Source organism: Octopus bimaculoides, chromosome 11 (genome assembly GCF_046866305.1).
Source record: "Octopus bimaculoides isolate indiv1 chromosome 11, ASM4686630v1, whole genome shotgun sequence".
Taxonomy (NCBI): Eukaryota; Metazoa; Mollusca; class Cephalopoda; order Octopoda; family Octopodidae; genus Octopus; species Octopus bimaculoides.
In genome coordinates, this window is record NC_142938.1 from 62,345,424 (window position 1) to 62,365,423 (window position 20,000).

At 38.1% G+C, this 20,000-nt stretch overlaps 3 protein-coding genes across 6 annotated transcripts in view; 1 reads left to right on the forward strand and 2 right to left on the reverse strand.

The window, feature by feature from the left end:
* LOC106870377 (thyrotropin-releasing hormone receptor) overlaps nucleotides 1-20,000 on the reverse strand; it is a 101,467-nt gene that overhangs the window by 61,580 nt on the left and 19,887 nt on the right. Inside the window, exon 2 of one of the 2 annotated variants that reach the window (XM_089360205.1) lies at nucleotides 2,396-2,436. The exons of the other annotated variant lie outside the window; for it this stretch is intronic. The gene's annotated coding sequence lies outside the window, so the exon portion shown is untranslated. The remainder of the gene's footprint in view (nucleotides 1-2,395; nucleotides 2,437-20,000) is intronic. 2 annotated transcript variants of the gene reach the window in all.
* LOC106870376 (uncharacterized) overlaps nucleotides 1-20,000 on the reverse strand; it is a 75,731-nt gene that overhangs the window by 22,910 nt on the left and 32,821 nt on the right. For 2 of the 3 annotated variants that reach the window (XM_089360208.1, XM_089360207.1), the window contains exon 2: nucleotides 2,396-2,436. The exons of the other annotated variant lie outside the window; for it this stretch is intronic. The gene's annotated coding sequence lies outside the window, so the exon portion shown is untranslated. The remainder of the gene's footprint in view (nucleotides 1-2,395; nucleotides 2,437-20,000) is intronic. 3 annotated transcript variants of the gene reach the window in all.
* The window catches only part of LOC106868563 (elastase-1), a 24,079-nt gene continuing 10,287 nt past the window's right edge, over nucleotides 6,209-20,000 (forward strand). The window contains exons 1-3 of the mRNA XM_089360210.1: nucleotides 6,209-6,864; nucleotides 12,549-12,726; nucleotides 16,934-17,030. Of these exons, the coding sequence (XP_089216336.1) occupies nucleotides 6,477-6,864; nucleotides 12,549-12,726; nucleotides 16,934-17,030 (663 nt within the window). The 5' untranslated portion in view covers nucleotides 6,209-6,476. The remainder of the gene's footprint in view (nucleotides 6,865-12,548; nucleotides 12,727-16,933; nucleotides 17,031-20,000) is intronic.

Below are 20,000 nucleotides of genomic sequence, written 5' to 3' on the forward strand. Positions count from 1 at the left end.
GCAGTTTTACTTCTATCTACAGCTCTAAGGGACACATCAATATTACGGCTGCTATTGTTGCTATTGACACTGCTATCATAGTTGCTAGTTACTCCTGCAGTGGTAGTACCGCGTAAAAGGTTTTGACTGTAGCGACATTCCCAATCGCTTTTCTTCGTTTTCTTCACTAGAAATAAAACGTGGAAGCCGTCTTAGAGATTGTTGTCTTGATTGAAAAATATTAGTTTTCCGTCGGAAGAATAACTAAAGAAGTCGACAAGCTTCTGATAGCTCGATTTTCTTAAAAAAGATGAAACAATAAAATTAAGAATTACAGCTCTCTAAGGAAACAATAACTTACGGAGCACCTAAAATAACATTCAGCTAAGACAATGAACGCTACTACTACTACTACTACTACTACTACTACTACTTGTGATAATAAGGATGACGATGATGATTTCGTTTTTAGTGAGAAAAAGACAGTGAAAAAGACAACATACACGTTTGCGTGTCATACGTAAAAGTGCAAAAGCGAGAGTAACAAAAAAATTGCAAGAAAATTCCAACAAACAAGATTCGCAAATAGAGAGCAGCGACTGAGACAAAAGAACATGCTTGCGCTTTCAGGTGAAAGAAAGGTGGCGAAGATATTTTCATGATAGACACGGTTGATTGACAAATATTCCCTGCTTGAGACAACAGATTAACAATGTACGAGTTCTAAACGAATACACATACAAAGTGGTTTCGTCGCTCTGCATGTATTTCAGACAGATATGGCTGACAACACTTTCATGTCTCTAGAGCATTCCTTGAATCAGAAATACTGCTAGACCAGGAATTCCTGGAGGCTATCCATAGTTCCTGGCTCGAAAGCTCTCTGGAACTAATCATCATTTGATTCGCGTTGATATTTACACTGAGTTTCTCAGAGAACGTCATGATCCTTTACCATCGGTAGTCCTCAAAAGAATGCCAGTATGGAAGCTCCATCTACCGCAGTGTCCAACTGTCGTGAGCAGCAAACAATATTCTAGTTACCATGCACCTCGTATAAATCCTTGCTTGAACCAGAACTGCGACTCCGTCTAGGAGACAAGTTGTAAAAATACGTGTCTGGCAAAAGCAATTAAATCTGTTCACCGTTTAAGAATATAGATGTCGCAGCCCTAGTGTTTGTGCTCTGAATGTTGATAGCAGATGGCAGCCTTGCAATAGAAGGTATCCCTTGCACAAGAACAGACGCTTCAACCTGGGCGGACGACGAAAGCTAAAGCAAAATACAACGGTCAGGTGGTAATGTATAACGGAAGTGGTGTATGCGTTTTCTATTCCTGCCTGACACTTACGGGATTTTCCTCTTAGCCCATTTCTGGGTGAGACTGGCAACTTTGCTTATTATTGTATCTTTTATAATGGTGTTGATCACCTCTATTCTTGTGATGTACAGCAACATTTCGACACGTCTCTCTCCCAGCCCCGTGAGTTTTGTCTCATTTTACCGTCCTCCTTTTCTTCACCATTTGAGGGAGAATCATTGAGAAATGAAAAGACTGGTTGATGGATAGTATTTGTCATTTGTGTCTCTGGGGGTGTTGCGCTAAGAGTGACTGCATATCTTTGGATGTTGCTGTTGTGAAGTGGATGACGTTAATTCCTTTCGATATTCCGGTTATGGTTTTGGTTTTTTATGTTTTTATTGCTGCTACTTTGCTTACCACTGTTATTGTTGCTGTTGGTTGTGGTGTTGCTACTACAGCTGAATTGTTGTAATGGTGGTGCTGAAGTCATAGTGCTTTGACTCCTTTTGTCTGGAGATAGAAAGTGCTCTGCTGGTTAGAGTAACCGCAAGTGTAACATCTGTGTCCCCTGCTACCTCTCCCACAACTCTTATTGAGTTTACTCCTTCCAAATTGACGAAGGAGCGAAGCTTTTTTAGTTTCTCTATTGTGAGCAGCAACTCTGTTCCTAATTTTCACTCTGACAAGTTTTTGTAGGGAGTTGATTTTGTGCTAATGACTTCCTCGTTCTCTTCTAAAATCTTAGAATTTTTGATGGTTCACTTGTGAAGCTCATCTTAGTTATTGCTTTCCCATATAAATCGATAATAATGAATACTCGTTAGAGGACCACGTATGATGCTTGGCTATCTTTCGGGCCTCTTCTTAGTCTAGACATATGTCCTTCTCACTAGTTGGATGTCAAAATTACCGCCACGTTTAATATTTAAAAAAAAAAAGTTTTTCGGAAGAAAAAACTTTTAGTAATTATTTTGCTCCAAATGGACGAAGGAACCAACCAGCCTTTCAATGTCTTGGTTAACCCGAGCCCCACAAACAAAATGGACTTTAAAAATCTCACAAAAACCTTTTCTCCAGAAGAATAAACAAACAACAATTATTTTGTAACTTACGTAGCCTAAGTAAAGCACGCTGAAACTTCTCAGTATTCTGGCTGTAAATGAAGGAATATTACAAATACATATTACAAAAATGAACAGATTATACTGTGGAATGAAAAAAATTCTCTCATGCTATTTAAACTTTTTCAGCTGATTTGGGGTAATTTTAGTGTGCTGAATCCGAATCTGACATTACTTTTCAGATAGCACCCGTAGTATTTTTTTAGTTATTCGCAGCATCAGATTTTCAACCAACTGGTAATATAGACAAAATAGTAGGCTATTTGCATTCGATTTTCATTCATATACTCAACTGAAACAAAAAGAAGTGCTGATAGAGGGATATGTAGGCTACCTGTTAAATTGGCACATAAGATGAGAATTTATTTTACTTTGTTATCACTGTAGTTATAGTAAAGTTCTCCTCACAGTAGGCTATTGATATTAGGTTTTACAGTGCTCCCTCTCTATAACGCGGGTGATATGATCCAACAAAACCAACCGTGTTCTATCCGGGCCGCGGATCCACGGGTCCACGGGTCCACGGGTAAGCGGCGGGAGCTTACCCGTGTTCATGCAGCTAAAAGTATTCCAATACTCCTTCATATTTTAGCAAAAATAGTTTAAGTGAATAAAGCACTGCATTTTGTTTCTAGGAAGAGTGAAGCTAAGATCAAAGTTGATGTTTTTAATCGACCAGAAATTCGCACACTAATTTATGATGAGCTTTTTCAAGAAAAATTAACCTCACTAGAGAAAACTGCTTAGGAATAGTTTGTTTCTCTTATAAACAAAAGTTTTTGGAAAATGAAAAATCATCTATGTTGAAATTGTGAATGATTATTTGAAAGCTTATAAGCAACTTGGGGCTAAAATGTCTCTAAAAATTCATTTTCTCCACTCTCATCTTGATTTCTTTCCACCCAATATGGGTGATGTAAGTGATGAGCATGGGGAATGATTTCATCAACAAATCAAAGAGCTAGAATACCGCTACAAAGGCAGACTTACACCAAACATGCTGACGGACTACTGCTGGTTTTTAAAACGAGAAATGAACACGCAACATAAGCGTAAAGGAAGACGCCAAAGCTATTTTTGAAAAACATAAAAATAATATTCACTTTACACTTTTGTTTTGTGTTTTATTGGTTTTAGAGTTACTTTTCCATCTAGTTGCTATTGTTCTTATGCCAAATAACGGTAATCTACGCTTAACATGTTGATTATATTTGTCATGAATTATCACATTATTGTATTTTTGGTAGGAGTATAACAATGATAGCGCAAAAACCTGACGTGCTACAGTAAAAATGATTGTAGATTCGGAATCAGCGCTCCCAAATTACCAATGAGCACTATTTCGACTAATAGTAGCAAAGTTTTGTTGACTATTGTTATGGAAAAAACTGGCAGGAAAACAATAGGAATGAAATGGGGTCTCCAAACTTTGGGACAACCAACTAATGCCAATCAATGAACCCCTACAGTTCCTAGATTCTGTCAAGGACAAGTGCCCTCACCCCGCTATATTCTTGAGTCTACAAGAGTAATGCTGAAACTGAATAAATTATCCAGACCATTCTTGCTATTCTTACTAACCTTTCAGCTGAGTAAGTGAAGTCGCGTGACGTAATATTTAGAGTATTACAGCCACGATTGTGTTCCTGAGTAAAACACCTCATTTCACAATGCGCTGCGATCACTTCGAAACCGGATGTGTAGCACACCGTTCACCTGTATGGAAATATTGATTGCTGGAGGAAGTGAGCTAATCTATACCACAAATATTTGTGCAAATTGTAAGATTCTTCAGTCAGAAATTTCAGAACCTTTATGTGTCATCTACGACTGGAAATCCCATTCCGCCATTCCGCTTTTTGTTAAATCAGTTGGAGAGCAGTATCTTTCTCTCTACCCTTCTTCTCTAAGCAGAAATGGATGCTGACGAGAGTTTGCCCAAAAATAGAGATGTTTTCACAATATTCAGTTTTATTCACCACAAATTCTCTTATACAACAGTATAACAAAATGAAAGTGCTAACCTTTCTCAGTCGAAGAAAAGGGACAAGTACATTCTTACGATCGACTTAGCTGATAGCTGGTCTTATGTCGTAGAAGATATGTGCAAACTTTATCTTAAAGAGCAACCAAATGCGGGTCTTGTATGTAACTGTTCAAGCTACTAAATCTACTTTATTAAAACTGATCTGTGTTGAGACAACTCGTAACTGTCATACGTAATCAATGGTATCTTAGTCGCATTATCTTTGCTTTTTAATATTGTTATAGGTGTCTGTGCAGCTACGAGCAGACGTAGAACCCCGTTCTCTCTGACCTCGCAGTGAAAATCCAGTGGAACGTCCAGAATGTTTCAGCTAGATGGAAAAAAAGAGCTTTCTGCTCTTTTTGTACTGCGGTTTACATGGAGACCCCACTAGTGTCACTGGCATGAGAAAAGCATTCAGTATACACAGTAAAATGGTTGGAGGTTAGGAAGGGTATCCATCCGTTGAAAGCATGCTCGGCGCATCCTCACAGGTCGTCGGATCTTGTCAAACCGTCCACCCGTACCACCATGGAAAACAGACGCCAATTGAAACTGATGATGATGATGTCGACAATGATGATAATGATGATAATAATGATGATGATGACATGGAGGAGGAGGTGGAAAATCTTAACCTGAAGCAACGTGAAATAAAGTGCTTTATTGGCAGAAACAACGCACTAACAAGTCAAGGACTCAAACCACCCCACGACGTTGTTATCGTAATCTAAACACCCTAACCACAAAGCCACACGCCTTCCTGACGAAACAAATATAACAACGACAACTACAACAGCAGCAGCAATAGCAGCAACTGTAGCAACAACAACAACAACAAACTGCAACGAGAACGGACACAATTGTAAGAAGTAGAAGCAAGAGAGCCCAAAGGCCTTTGTGAACTCTTAAAATGGTGTCTCCTTTAGCAAACAACGTAGTGAAGTGAATATCAAAGAACTATTTATACGCTGTATTGGCCTTATACACACTTGTCGATTTAAACTATTACTTGGCTTTGATTTCATTTCTTTTTTTTTTCGTTTTACTTTTACTTTTTCTGTGTACAGTATAAAATTGACAATTTGAAGTCTTATTAACATATTTTAACAGGAAGTAAAGAAAGAAAAAACATTAAAAGTATAAAAGATCAAATTATCGAGAAAAAAAAACCATAAAAAGATTTGTCATTGCTTTCTCGATGCGCGCACGTACGCGTTAGAATGAATGTGTGTGTGTGTGTGAGTGAGTGTGGTGTTTCATCTTTGCGTTCGTACGTACGTGTATGTTTTATTTCATAATTATTTTATTATTTTATTATTTGTATTCCTATTACTTGATTTGGTTGTTTCTTTCGTTGCTCCCGTGATTTATTTAATCTTGGCGTTCTTTTGGACTATTTTGGTTTTATTTGGGAAAAATATTACATACGTGTATGCATGCATACATATACATACACATTGTATACGTATGTATATATAAAGAGAGAGGGGGGTAGTGAAATACATACATACGTCTAGATGTATGTATATATATATATATATATATATACAGAGAGAGAGAGAGAGAGAGAGAGAGAAGGGGGGGAGAAAGAGAAAGAGATACGTATACATACATACACATGCACATTTAAGTATGTGAGTGTAAGTGTAAATAAATGTCTGCATGTGTGTGTGTGTGTGTGTGTGTGTGTGTGTGTGTGTGTGTGTGTGTGTGTGTGTGTGTGTGTGTGTGTGTGAGAGAGAGAGAGAGAGAGAGGGAGAGAGAGAGAGAGAGAGAGAGAGAGAGAGAGAGAGAGAGAGAGAGAGAGAGAGAAAGAAAGAGAGAAATGGGGAGAAAGCGTTTCTGCTTTCTTATCCTGTCTATCCAATTGATAGTTTCTACTTTTTCTTCGCTATTTGCACAAGTGCACACACACTTACACACAGACACACGCACATACACAAACACATATACACACACAAACACGCGCACGAACATGCACACATACGACTAACAAAATAGAGTCTATATCAATAATAGATAAATCACTTCAAAATCATAATCATGTCTATTACACGACATATTTTCAATTTCGCTCTATCATCCATGTCTCTACGGAGCGTTGGCCGTTTGATAATGTTACTTTTCATAGCCTCCATAGTATCACAGCACAAGCCAATGTTATGTTCAGCTATTGTAGCATGTCGACCAATTCTACCTTGTAGGAAATGTGAAACGCACTGGTTAAAGAATTATTGGAATCCAAGCCGATATTTTCTCTGTCTGAACGGACGAGTATATAAGGGACTTTGTAGAGATGCTAATATATTTTCATTAACACTAAAATGCTGTATACGCTCCTGGCAATTAGAATGGCAAGGCTGTGTTACAAAAGAAATTGATTACAAACCAACGATTACCACTACTCCGAGTATACCTCTAAACTACACAGGTAAGGGAATACTTTTCTGTTGCCTTCATTATTGCAATTAAAGTCTATTGTATTTTATGGCATACAAAACGCACTTTTTTCGTCTAAAATGTCTCAAACACACCACCCCGGGTCTTATTCGCTAAGGTGAGCTTATGCTATATGCTTTAACCCTTTGCCTGTCTTGTGTATCACATGTGATACGTAAGACATTTTTCTCGCATTCATGCATCATAAATGGTACACATTCCCAATATTTTTCCCAGCATCAGAGTCATTTGGGATTTACGAAAGGAAAGCTATACATTACTCGGAACGCATGAAACAAAGGCTAACTAAAATTCTGAAAGCAAACAGGAACGTTTAATACAAGCCTATGAAAACGATTTAAGCACGCAAAGGGAGAATGTTCTAAGAGGTTTCTTCCCCTGAATATGCGTTACTGAAATTGGGCTGCGTCTGATATGTTCTTTTATGTCAGAAGACCGCACTTTATAATCAAAACTTTTACTGTCTGCAAAGCCACTTTGATGCAAAAGCTATCCGTTTATTCTCACTCGTCTTATCTATCCTGTACCTCAGTTTTAAAATCTGCTCAGTCTGGGTCTTCTCTTTCTTTTTGCATTGTTCTCTGTCTTTTTGGCATAACTGTTCCACTTCTTTTAATACCCTTGACTGTCCATTTTACTGCTCGATATATTAACTGGGCTTCATGCTGGGAACGAAGCACTCGGCTCTGAAGAATATTTGGTCCTTTCACGAAACTCTGAATTCTTGAAACAATTAGGGAAGGTTCTACGCGGTCACTCGACCGTCTAGAAATTGTAACAAATCTCCCGAAAATTACATCCTGCCGTATTATAAAGGAAGTATTTGCGGGAGTGGCTGTGTGGTAAGTAGCTTGCTTACCAGCCACATGTTCTAGGTTCAGTCCCACTGCGTGGCACCTTGAGCAAGTGTCTTCTACTATAGCCTCGGGCCGACCAAAGCTTTGTGAGTGGATTTGGTAGACGGAAACTGAAAGAAGCCCGTCGTATATATATATATATATATATATATATATATATATATATATATATATATATATATATATATATATATATGTGCGTGTATATGTTTGTGTGTCTGTGTTTGTCCCCCCAACTTCGCTTGACAACCGATGCTGGTGTGTTTACGTCCCCGTAACTTAGCGGTTCGGCAAAAGATACCAATAGAATAAGTACTAGGCTTCTAAAGAATAAGTCCTGGGGTCGATTTGCTCGACTAAAGGCGGTGCTCCAGCATGGCCGCAGTCAAATGACTGAAACAAGTAAAAGAGTAAAAGAGTCATAGATATAAAAAGAGGACGGCTGAAACAGTTTTGACCATGTTCAGTATGACTATATAAAAGCAACTATTTTATTCCATAGGGCCTGTACTTAAGTCCACTTTCTCATCTATAATTATGTGGGGATAGATAAAATCGTTAGAACGTTGAATAAAATATCTTTTGCATTTAGCTGCGGATGTTTAAGTTTGAGGTTCAAATCCGCAATGATATCAAATTTGCCTTTCAATCTCCTAAATAAAATAAAATACCAGTCAAGTACTGAGTCTCCTACATGTTAACAGGATTATAGTATAACAGAGGATTAAAACAGGATGAGTAGCGTATCTAACCGCTCAAGAAGAATAACACTAATTTATGACAGACAGCTTTCACAAAAGATCTGGTACCTATACAAATAGCGTTGCTAGATTTTGTGCCCTGCAGTGGCACCCCCGCGGACCACAAGCATATACAAACTTATACACCAAACCCAAAAGTTTTACCCTCATGAAAACGTTGTCCGATGAAGATCGCCTCCACCCCACTAGTAGGTTGTACTATGCTTCTACTATTTGTTTTAGGGGCCTATGTAATCACAAGTATAGATATCCTCTCAACTCTCCTGTATATGAATGGCTATGTTTGGAGGTGACGGGAAGTAGATTGTTTGACCTATATTATATCGCAACTTGATATAATATAGGTCAACGAGAGATCTGTCAATACACATGCCGATTGTGTGATTCGAGAGAAAAGTATTTATTAAAAGTGCCTATATAGATATAAATATATATACCTGCATACATACATATACATACATACATACATACATATATATATATATATATATATATATATATATATATATATATATATATATATATATATATATATATATATAAATACATACATGCGGATATACATACACACACACACACACACACACACACACACACACACACACACACACACATATATATATATATATATATATATATATATATATATATATATATGCGTGTGTGTGTGTACATACACAAACATGCACACATACACACACACACACATAAGGGGTATTCATTAAAGATTTCCCCCATACCTACATCCGGTTATTGCAGGAAACGGAACTTGTACAGGTATAATCATACATGTCTCCACATGTCACATTGTAAATTGTAGCTTTCCACTAGTATTCGTTGGACTTTTACAGCTGCTGAAGTGGACTAAGGTGTTTATAATGGAGGCAGCTCAAAGCAGATCAGTCATCAGGTCGTACACTAAAAGAGACTTTCAGTGAGATGAAAGAAGTTTATGGTAATGATGCACCATCATACGACGTAGTCAATCACGTAGTCAATAGGCATCACCTATTGAACTGTAGTCAGACATCAGTGTAAATTGCTCCTATTCCTGGACGACCACGTTCCGTCATTGATGACGACACCATTCATAAAGTGAACGCCGGCATTTTGGATGATGGCCACATAACTATTCGGCAACTAGCCCAAGAAATAAAGATAAGTGTAGGATCTGTGGAAAAAAATCATTCATGAACATTTGCACATGCGGAAGTTCTCTGCATGAGGGATTCCCCGGATGTTCACACTTTTTCAGAAGCAGGAAAGAGCCAATTGCACTCACGCTCTTTTGGCAATGTGCCAAGAAAGCGAGGATGACTTTTTCGGCACTTATCACTGAAGATGAAACATGGGTCAATCACTATGATCCTGGGACTAAAATACAGACGAAGCAATGAAAGTATGATATCTCGCCACCTCCAAAGAAGGCTCGTGTGCAACCCTCAGCAGGCAAGGTGATACAGTCTTTTGGGACCAGCGCAGAGTAGTAATGGTGGATTTTCTGGCAAAGAACAGCACCATTAACCGGGTATATTATGCTTTTCTGCTGCAGAAATTTCGGGAGCCCATCAAAGCAGAGAGGCGTGGTATGCTGACTAAAGGAGCTTGCTTCCTCCAAGACATCGCCCCAGTGCATAATGTGCATGTTGCCCGGATAAAAGCACACTCCTGCGGCTAGGAAATTCTTCTGCATCCCCCTTACTCTCCCGACCACGCACCCTCTGACTTCTACCTCTTTCCAACTATGAAGTCTTTGTAGAAGGGAAAGCACATTTCGGATGATGAACTTTTTTCCGAGGTAAAGAAGCATTCTACAAACTTCTACAGACGAGGTCTTCGCAGCTGCATAAAACAATGGGGAAAATGTGTCACCATTGGTTGTGGCTATGTAGAGAAGGACTAATAATTATGCCAAGTTTCGTGCATCCCAGTCCTTAGAAAATAGGTCAAGGGAAATCTTTAATGAACACCTCCCATGTGTGTACACACACACACACACACACACACACACACACACACACACAATTGTCACTAATAGTGACTGAGGGTACATGGAAGCACCTACATTGCTAAAAATAAGAGTCAAACAGCCTTATAGCCACAAACATAGCACATGTCTATGTGCTGACAGGGGAGTTAACCGCCCCATTGGCGGGCCAATTTCACTTGAGATTAAAGTCCACCAGTGCTACTCTCGCTCGATATGGGGCGGTTAACTCCTCTGGTGAGATTTAATTTCAAGAGAAATTGGCCCGCCAATATAGAACCCTCGCTTGCTATGGGGCATTTACATAGACTTGTGCTATGTTTGTGGTTATAAGGGTCTTTGACTCTTATTTCTAGCAATGTAGGTGATTCCATGCACTCTACGTCACTATTAGTGATAACTGCATATTTCCTTTTTGGTTTTATATTTCGTCATATCACCTGTATTATTTTATGACTTTTACATTACATGTTGCTAAATCAGCCATTAATTCTTATGGTAAAATCTGTACACTGGCAAGCAGGATTTGACTTAACTATCAGTGATGCTGTAGTACCACTGATGAGCTTTAATTTCATGGAAAATTGGCCCGCCAATATAGTACGCTCGCTCATTATAGGGCGGTTAACTCTACTTTTGGGTTTTCTAGTATTTGGCCATAGTGCTTAACCGAGCTATGTGGCAATTATTTCCAAAGCTCCGATAATCACGGGAACAATTGCCGTATTTTTAAAACTTTCTTCTTCTTCTTCTTCTTCTTCTTCTTCTTCTTCTTCTTCTTCTTCTTCTTCTTCTTATTATTATTATTATTATTATTATTATTATTATTATTATTATTATTATTATTATTATTATTATTATTATTATTGGAAGCGGCGAGTTAGCAGAATCGTTAGCACGCCGGGCGAAATGCTTAGCGGTATTTCGTCTGCTGTTAGGTTTTGAGTTCGAATTCCGGCGAGGTCGACTTTGCCTTTCATCCTTTTGGGGTCGATAAGATTAGTACCAGTTATGTATTGGAGTAGATGTAATCGACTTAATCCCTTCTCAAACATTGCTGGGATTTTTCTCTATCTATTTCTTTTGCATTATTATTATTATTATTATTATTATTATTATTATTATTATTATTATTATTATTATTATTATTATTATTATTATTATTATTATTATTATTATGAGAGCAATACATGCCATCAAATTTCCACATGAGTACAAATATACGAAGCCAATATATCCATCATGGTAACCCGTCTAATAAGAGTACACCAGGCACATGCTTCACAACCATATGTGAGCGATATGGTGATCTTATATCAAAACAAACAGTGCATGACCTTGCAGGTGGGACCCAGTTAGAATTTTCTTTATGTTCCTGAGTAAGGTTTGTTTAAGGAAGATAAACAAAGCACCCATGTTTCCAGAGGTGAATTATTCAACTCGCAAAGAATTCTTCTCAACACATGGCTTTGATGCTCTCCCACTACTTCTGCTCGTGATCAGAGATGCACATATCGTCAATCACTAAGGAACATATTCAACTGGTTAACGTCAAACAACTGACAAGCAGAATATTTGCCGTTGCCCATCTTTTATACTAAGGCAAAACAATGTACATGATACCACTTACAAAACAAGGTACATGATACCCATTATTATTATTATTATTATTATTATTATTATTATTATTTTTATTTTCTACTCTACGAAATTTGGGGGGAGGGGCTAGTCCATTAGATCAACTCCAGTACGCAACTGGTACTTAATTTCTCGACCCCGAAAGGATGAAAGGCAAAGTCGACCTCGATGGAATTTGAACTCAGAACGTAAAGACAGACGAAATACCGCTAAACATTTCGTCCGGCGTGCTAACGTTTCTGCCAGCTTGCCGCCTTAATTTATTATTATTATTATTATTATTATTATTATTATTATTATTATTATTATTATTATTATTATTATTATTATTATTATTATTTTTATTATTATTATTATTATTATCATTATTATTATTATTATTATTATTATTATTATTATTTTTATATTACAGGAGTCTGCGGTGACCAAATTCTTGCTCACATCGTTCCTGCTTATCCTTCCTTACCCGGGTCGTGGCCGTGGCAAGTTAGCATCCAATGGTTCAACGATTTTGGTGTCTATGAACATATCTGCGGTGGAACACTCATTACTGACCAATGGATCCTAACAGCAAGTCATTGTGTAACTGAGTAACTATGCAACGCCATTCACCTTGACCACTATCACCACCAATACCACCACCGTCGTCACCGTAGTCATCATCATCAACATCACCACTACTACCATCACTACCATTGCCAAAATTGCCACTGCACCCTCATTTTCATAGTCGTTGCCGTCGTTGTCATCACCGCCGTCACTACCACTACCACTACAACTCCCATCCTTTCATCATCATCCTCACCATAGTCTTCACCAACACCAACATCATCATCAACACCATCACCACCATCATGATTACCCACATACCATAGAGTGTGTGGGTAAATAAGTTGATCTCGTTTGTGTTGTCGTTGTTTAGCCCCAGGCATTGGAGCAGGCATTCGGCCAAAGGCTTTACAGCCGTACCTATCTTCTCTTTCTAAATTTATCTAAGACTACATAATCTAATGTGTCTTCCCTACCCTTTCCTCTTTAGGAAGGTAGAGTGAGATTTGAAGGGAAAATTGGCTGGTATTTCTAACAGATCAAACGACCACATAGAAGCAGCTTTATTGATTCATGGACTCAACAAATAAGTCGATGAGTTAGTATTATTATTGTTGTTTGATCCTTTCACCCTATCGGGGTCGATAAAATAAGTACCAGTTAAGTTGAACCCAGGGGTCAGTCTGACTTATCTCCTACCCGAAATTGCTGGCCTTGTGCGAAAATTTTAAATCATTACTATCGCTGTTTGATGAAACTAAGCTACTTGTGATCGGAGGCGTTCCAGCTGGAACCATCTAGTTTTGGGGGATTTTTTTTTTTACATATATTTTATTTTTATAGTGAATCTAGCTTTATATTATTCAATGTATCCTTCTATATTTGAAATAGTAGATTGTGATTTGATAGAGATTTAGCTGCAATTTCACGCCGGATCAACTCCCCACAGCTTTTCTCTTTTATCATTTAACTCGTTCAGTCATAGAACTGCAGCCATGATGGAGCACCACATTGGTAACTTTTGCTAAATCACAAAACAACCGGGCCATAAAGAAAGCGGTGTCGTAGTGGGGACAAACACGAAAACAAAGACACACACACACATACACACAAGGAGTGCGTTGCGTTACATAGGTATGTCCATAGTTAAATAGAAAAGATTGACGTTTGTTATGTTTTCGTGAAATTTTTCCTCCCTGTAAAGTGTTCTTTCTATTCAACTCTCTCAATTTTGGGAAAGGGGCTAAGTCGATTATATCGACTCCATTGCTCAACTGGTGCTTATCTTATGGACCCCGAAAGGATAAAATGCAAAGAGGACCACGGTGGAATTTGAACTCAGGATGTAAAGGCAGACGAAATGCTGCTAAGCATTTTCTCCGGCGTGCTAACAATTCTGCCAGCACGCCGCTCTAGTTCCGCACTATATACTCTTTTACTCTCTCTCTTTTACTTGTTTCAGTCATTTGACTGTGGCCATGCTGGAGCACCGCCTTTAATCGAGCAAATCGACCCCAGGACTTATTCTTTGTAAGCCTAGTACTTATTCTATCGGTCTCTTTTACCAAACTGCTAAGTTACGGGTACATAAACACACCAGCATCGGGTCTCAAGCAATGCTAGGGGGACAAACACAGACACACAAACACACACACACACACACACACACGCACACGCACACACACACACACATATATATACACATATATACGACGGGCTTCTTTCAGTTTCCGTCTACCAAATCCATTCACCAGGTTTTGGTCGGCCAGAGGCTATAGTAGAAGACACTTGCCCAAGGTGCAACGCAGTGGGACTGAACCCGGAACCATGTGGTTCGTAAGCAAGCTACTTACCACACAGCCACTCCTACGCTATATATTGACAATTGTTAATATCTTTCAATTATCGTTGTTGATATTGTTGCTTTGTTGTAATGTCCCGATTCGGCATGGATTCAATAGATCTATGATCAAAAGTTTTATGGTCCAATCTGTCCATTTTTAGAAAAGAATAGTTGAATGACTTTGAAGGGAATTTGTTTGGTGTTTCTAGTACATCGAACGACCACATAGATGCTCCAATGTTCGGTTGACAGATTGTTTAGTCAAATATGTTCTTGTCGATATTTTACTGCCGGTTCTGGAAGAGAGGCACAGCGACCGTGGCCTTCACACGCCAGCCTAGACAAATCAGATTGATACTATTAATGTTCCTCTTGAACACTATTCTAGAAGGACGGCGCCTTGAGAGGGAAGGACCCGGCGTAGTGATTACAGAAAAATATTATAAACTGTTGTCAACAATAGGCGCAGAAATGGCTGTATTGTTAAGAAGCTAGTTTTACAACCATGTGGTTCTAGATTGAGACCCACTGCGTGGCACTTTGGGTTAATGTCTTCTTCTATAGACCAAGGTCAACCAATGCTCTTGAGAGTAAATTTGATAGTCGAAAACTGTAGAAGCCTGCCATATATATATATGTGTGTATATGCCTTTGTTTTCCCTTCCTATCATTTGACAACCAGTGTTGGTTTGTATACGTCTCCGCAACTTAGCAGTTCGAGACCCTGAGGCTCTTCGTCCATCACTTCAAATTTCCTTAAAACTTCTTTTCTTCAGTCCAGAAGAGCCATTTAATTCAGAAAATCCTCACAACTCGTTGGGAGGATGGCTGGTGTAGCATTGAATTCAACCCCGCATTTTTCCACGTACAGATCTCAAACCACCATTCAATCATAGTTTGATCATGTGTGCAACCGATATTTTATTTAATGAACGGCTGTTGTTCAAATACTCGTCTAGAACTTTCCATGAACACAGCCTATAAATACAGTCAATAAAACCGCCAATTTTTCAGAATGTCGTGACACCTGAACCGGTATGATGTTCTCCACTCTCACCAATTTCAGAATGTCTTGGTTCGGATTTGAATTACACCCTCTATATAGCTGTTCTCATAGTTGCACATTCAATCGAGGATAATCGAAGATATGTCACAGCACCTGAATAGTTATTTCATATCTAAAAACCAACCCAAGTGTTAAATTTCGACCAGACATTTTCTTTGCGTGTTACATTACACTGTACATCTTACTGTTTCCCTTAATTTTGTTACAGTCACATTGAATATAATAGCGATAATATGTATGTATGTATGTATGTATGTATGTATGTATGTATGTATGTATTATGTATATATGTATGTATGCATGCATGTATGTATGCATGTGTGTATATAGTTTTGTGTGTTTTCGTGTTTAGCTTGTTCCCCACCAAAATATGATAACCGATGTTAGTCTGTTTACTTTCCCGTAACTTAGCGGTTCTGCATAAGAGGCCGATAGTATAGATACCAGGCTTCAAACAAAGATCAGAACCGGGGTCGAATCGTTCGACTAAAACCCTTGAAGGTCGTGCTCTAGCATGGCCGCAATACAATGACTGAAACAAGAAGATTAAAGAAGACTACCACTTATTATAATAATGGATTTTTACACCCACACTTTGGTATAATACTTAGCAATTTTCTATTACTGCCACTGTTTACAGTGGATATATTACACTACCTTGTGTTATATGTATGGCCGCCACTCGTGAGTGTAACGTGGTAGCTTGTACTTCATTTTCGTTTGTTACTTTAGATGATAAGATAGTCGAGAGCAGATACAGACACTCTCTATTGTCCCACTCTTGAATCAGTGGAACGTTAAGGATGCAATAGGTGGAGGGAAAGGAGTGCATCACCAATACCAAATTGGTATTTTTGTTTATCGACCCCGAAAGAATGAAATGAAAGAGTGAACCTCAGTGCGATTTTAACTCAGAGAGCAAAAAGCCGAAACAAATAATCCAACACATTCTTTCAGGCTCTCGGACGACTCAGTCATTCCATCGTCTTCCTGTGATATAACTCTCATCAAATAATACCGCTCTAACTGCTTACATATAACAGCATTTATTACATTTAAGCTATTGTTTATAATGGTAAATTCCTCTATACAAAAATATCTTCTTCAAATGTAGAACTAGATAACTTCAAGGTTATACATTTTAATCCTGAACGCAAGGTAACGAAGAGTAGAGGTTATGAACCTTTGATTGCTGTTTTGGCTAATTCTCCGATACCCAATACATTCGTTTACCTGTGGCGCTAAAATATAACAACATAAACAACATTAATCCTCATTGTTCTATGATAAAAATTTTCATTTTCAAATATAAATTGTTGTCTTATTTGTTCTTTTCCAGTTATAAAATCGCAGATCTTCGAATTGTCCTTGGTGCTTACAATTTTTCGAATCCATTGTCATCCGAAATCGAGAGAAGAGTAAAAGAAAGTTTCATCGTATGTACAAAACTACTTTTCTAGCAGCCAAAATTTCTTCCCCGCAAAGACGGTGATCTGGCAGAATCGTTAGCACGCCGAGCAAAATGCTAAACGGTATTTCATTCGCCCTTGCGTTCTGAGTTCGAATTCCGCTATGGTCGACCTTTTGATTTTCATCCTTTCGGGATCGATAAAATAAATATCATTTAAACATTGGGGTTGATGTAATCGACTTACAAAAGATTCATGGACTTACAAAAGATTAAAAAAGTAACTAAACACATATATATACACACATACATACATACATACATCCATGCATACATACATTCATATACATATATATATATATCGTATGTATGTTTGTGTATATACATCTATATCTATACTATATATAAAACAGAGATGTGTGTGTAATCGCTTTTCACGTGAAATTGACTTCACCAAATGCTTCCATACTTGTAATGCATGAATAATTTGACCTCAGATAAATCTTAGGCTCTTCATTTGATTTTTTAAATTAAAAATAAATAATATTGCTTTATATTTAAGATTCACTTTTTTAAAAAGGTTCCTCAATGTCAACTTCCGGTATTGACGTAACAACTGCAAAAAGCTTCACTTTCTATTTTGTGTGTGAGTGTGTGTATGAGGGAGAGAGAGAGAGAGTAAATACTACATACACACCGCTCTCTCACTCTGTCTCACACACATACACACGCACACACACACACCTTGACTCACTCACACTCTGTCTCTTACAAACACACATACATAAATGTATACAAACATATTTACAAAGACACACGTGTGTATGCGCGCGCGTGCGTGTTTGTAAGAGACAGAGTGTGAGTGAGTCAAGGGCTGTGTTGTCATATTCATACATCCAAAGATGTATGTATATTTATGCATGTACGTATACATGACAACAAACCTCTCTCTCACTCACACTCTGTCTCTTACAAACACACACATACATAAATGTATACAAACATATTCACAAAGACACACGTGTGTATGCGCGCGCGTGCGTGGGGGGGGCTCCACAATCGCCATTTATTTCAATTACTCTTCTGAGGATATTCACGTAAATCATTTTTTTCATTTAATCATCATCATCATCATCGTTTAACGTCCGCTTTCCATGCTAGCATGGGTTGGACGATTTGACTGAGGACTGGTGAAACCGGATGGCAACACCAGGCTCCAATCTAATTTGGCAGAGTTTCTACAGCTGGATGCCCTTCCTAACGCCAACCACTCAGAGAGTGTAGTGGGTGCTTTTACGTGTCACCCGCACGAAGGCCAGTCAGGCGGTACTGGCAACGGCCACGCTCGAAATGGTGTATTTTATGTGCCACCCGCACAAGAGCCAGTCCAGGGGCACTGGCAACGATCCCCATTTTAATTTTCGTAAAAGTTTCCAAGTACCAATGAGGCTTTTTGGCACATCTTCAATTTTCCCCATTCATGAGAGGCGCCCAGCCATCATTCATCTGAGAGTCCATCTACAGAATGTCCTCAAATTTCTATACAGCATATTTTGCCTTTTTTTCTTCAAGTATATAAGCAACAATTTCATTCCCGAGCAACGCCGGGTGCCTCTGCTAGTATATACATATAAGAGACAAGTTGTACGTACGCCGCTATATATATATGTGTGAAAATAATACAGAATGGGATAAGGACGCAAAACATCCAGACAGTTAGCGACAAAACATACAGATAGACGATACGAGGAAAACACGGACAGGTCATTCGGAGTTTAACGAAAACAGTTAAGTTAGAAAATGCTAAAATTATTTTATCATAAAAACATTTCAGTACCGGTTTCAGTCATTGATACTTTTTAAACTCTAAGTATGGAAAACAATTAAACTTTGGAAAAATTAAATGAAAAGTTTTTAAAAGAATATTTGCATAGTATTCAAATACAAGGGGCATTTTCCTTGTTTCTGCCTGTCTCTTCTTCTTCTTCTTCTTCTTCTTCTTCTTCTTCTTCTTCTTCTTCTTCTTCTTCTTCTTCTTCTTCTTCTTCTTCTTCTTCTTCTTCTTCTTCTCTGCCAAAAATTCACAACGACCTCGAACTCACAAGAGTAAACAATAGAGACAGAAACAGGCAGAAACAAGCAAAATGCCCCTTGTATTTGAATACTATGCAAATATTCTTTTAAAACACTTTTCATTTAATTTTTCCCAAATTTAATTGTTTTCCATACTTAGAGTTGAAAAAGTCTCAATGACTGAAACAGGTACTGAAATGTTTTTTACGATAAAATTATTTAAGCATTTTCTACCTTTTTTCTTTATACATACCAACTCGTGTGTTTTTTTTCAACCTTCTACACACACACACACACACACACATACATACATACATATATATATATATATATATATATATATATATATATATATTATAGATAGATAGATAGATAGATAGATAGATAGATAGATAGATAGATAGAAATAATATATATATACATTTATTTATTTATACCGACAAACATAGCTGTGTGGTAAGTAGCTTGCTTACCAACTACTACATGGTTCCGAGTTCAGTGCCACTGCGTAGCACCTTGGGCAAGTGCCTTCTACTATAGCCACGAGCCGAACAAGGCTTTGTGAGTGGATTTAGGAGGCTGAAGCTAAAAGAAGCCCGTCTATGTGTGTGTGTATGTGTGTGTGTGTGTGTGTGTGTCTTTGTGTGTGTGTGTGTGTGTGTGTGTGTGTGTCTTTGTGTCTGTGTGTGTGTGTGTATGTGTCTTTGTGTCTGTGTTTGTATCTCCACCATCACTTCACCAGTGATGTTGGTGTGTTTACGTCTCCGTAACTTAGCAGTTCGGCAAAAAAGATCGATAGAATAAGTACTAGGCTTAGAGAAAATATGCCCTAGAGTTGATTTCTTCGACTAAAACCCCTTTAAGGCGTTGCTCAAGCATGCCCGCTGTCAAATGACTGAAACAAGTAAAAGAATAAAAGAAAATC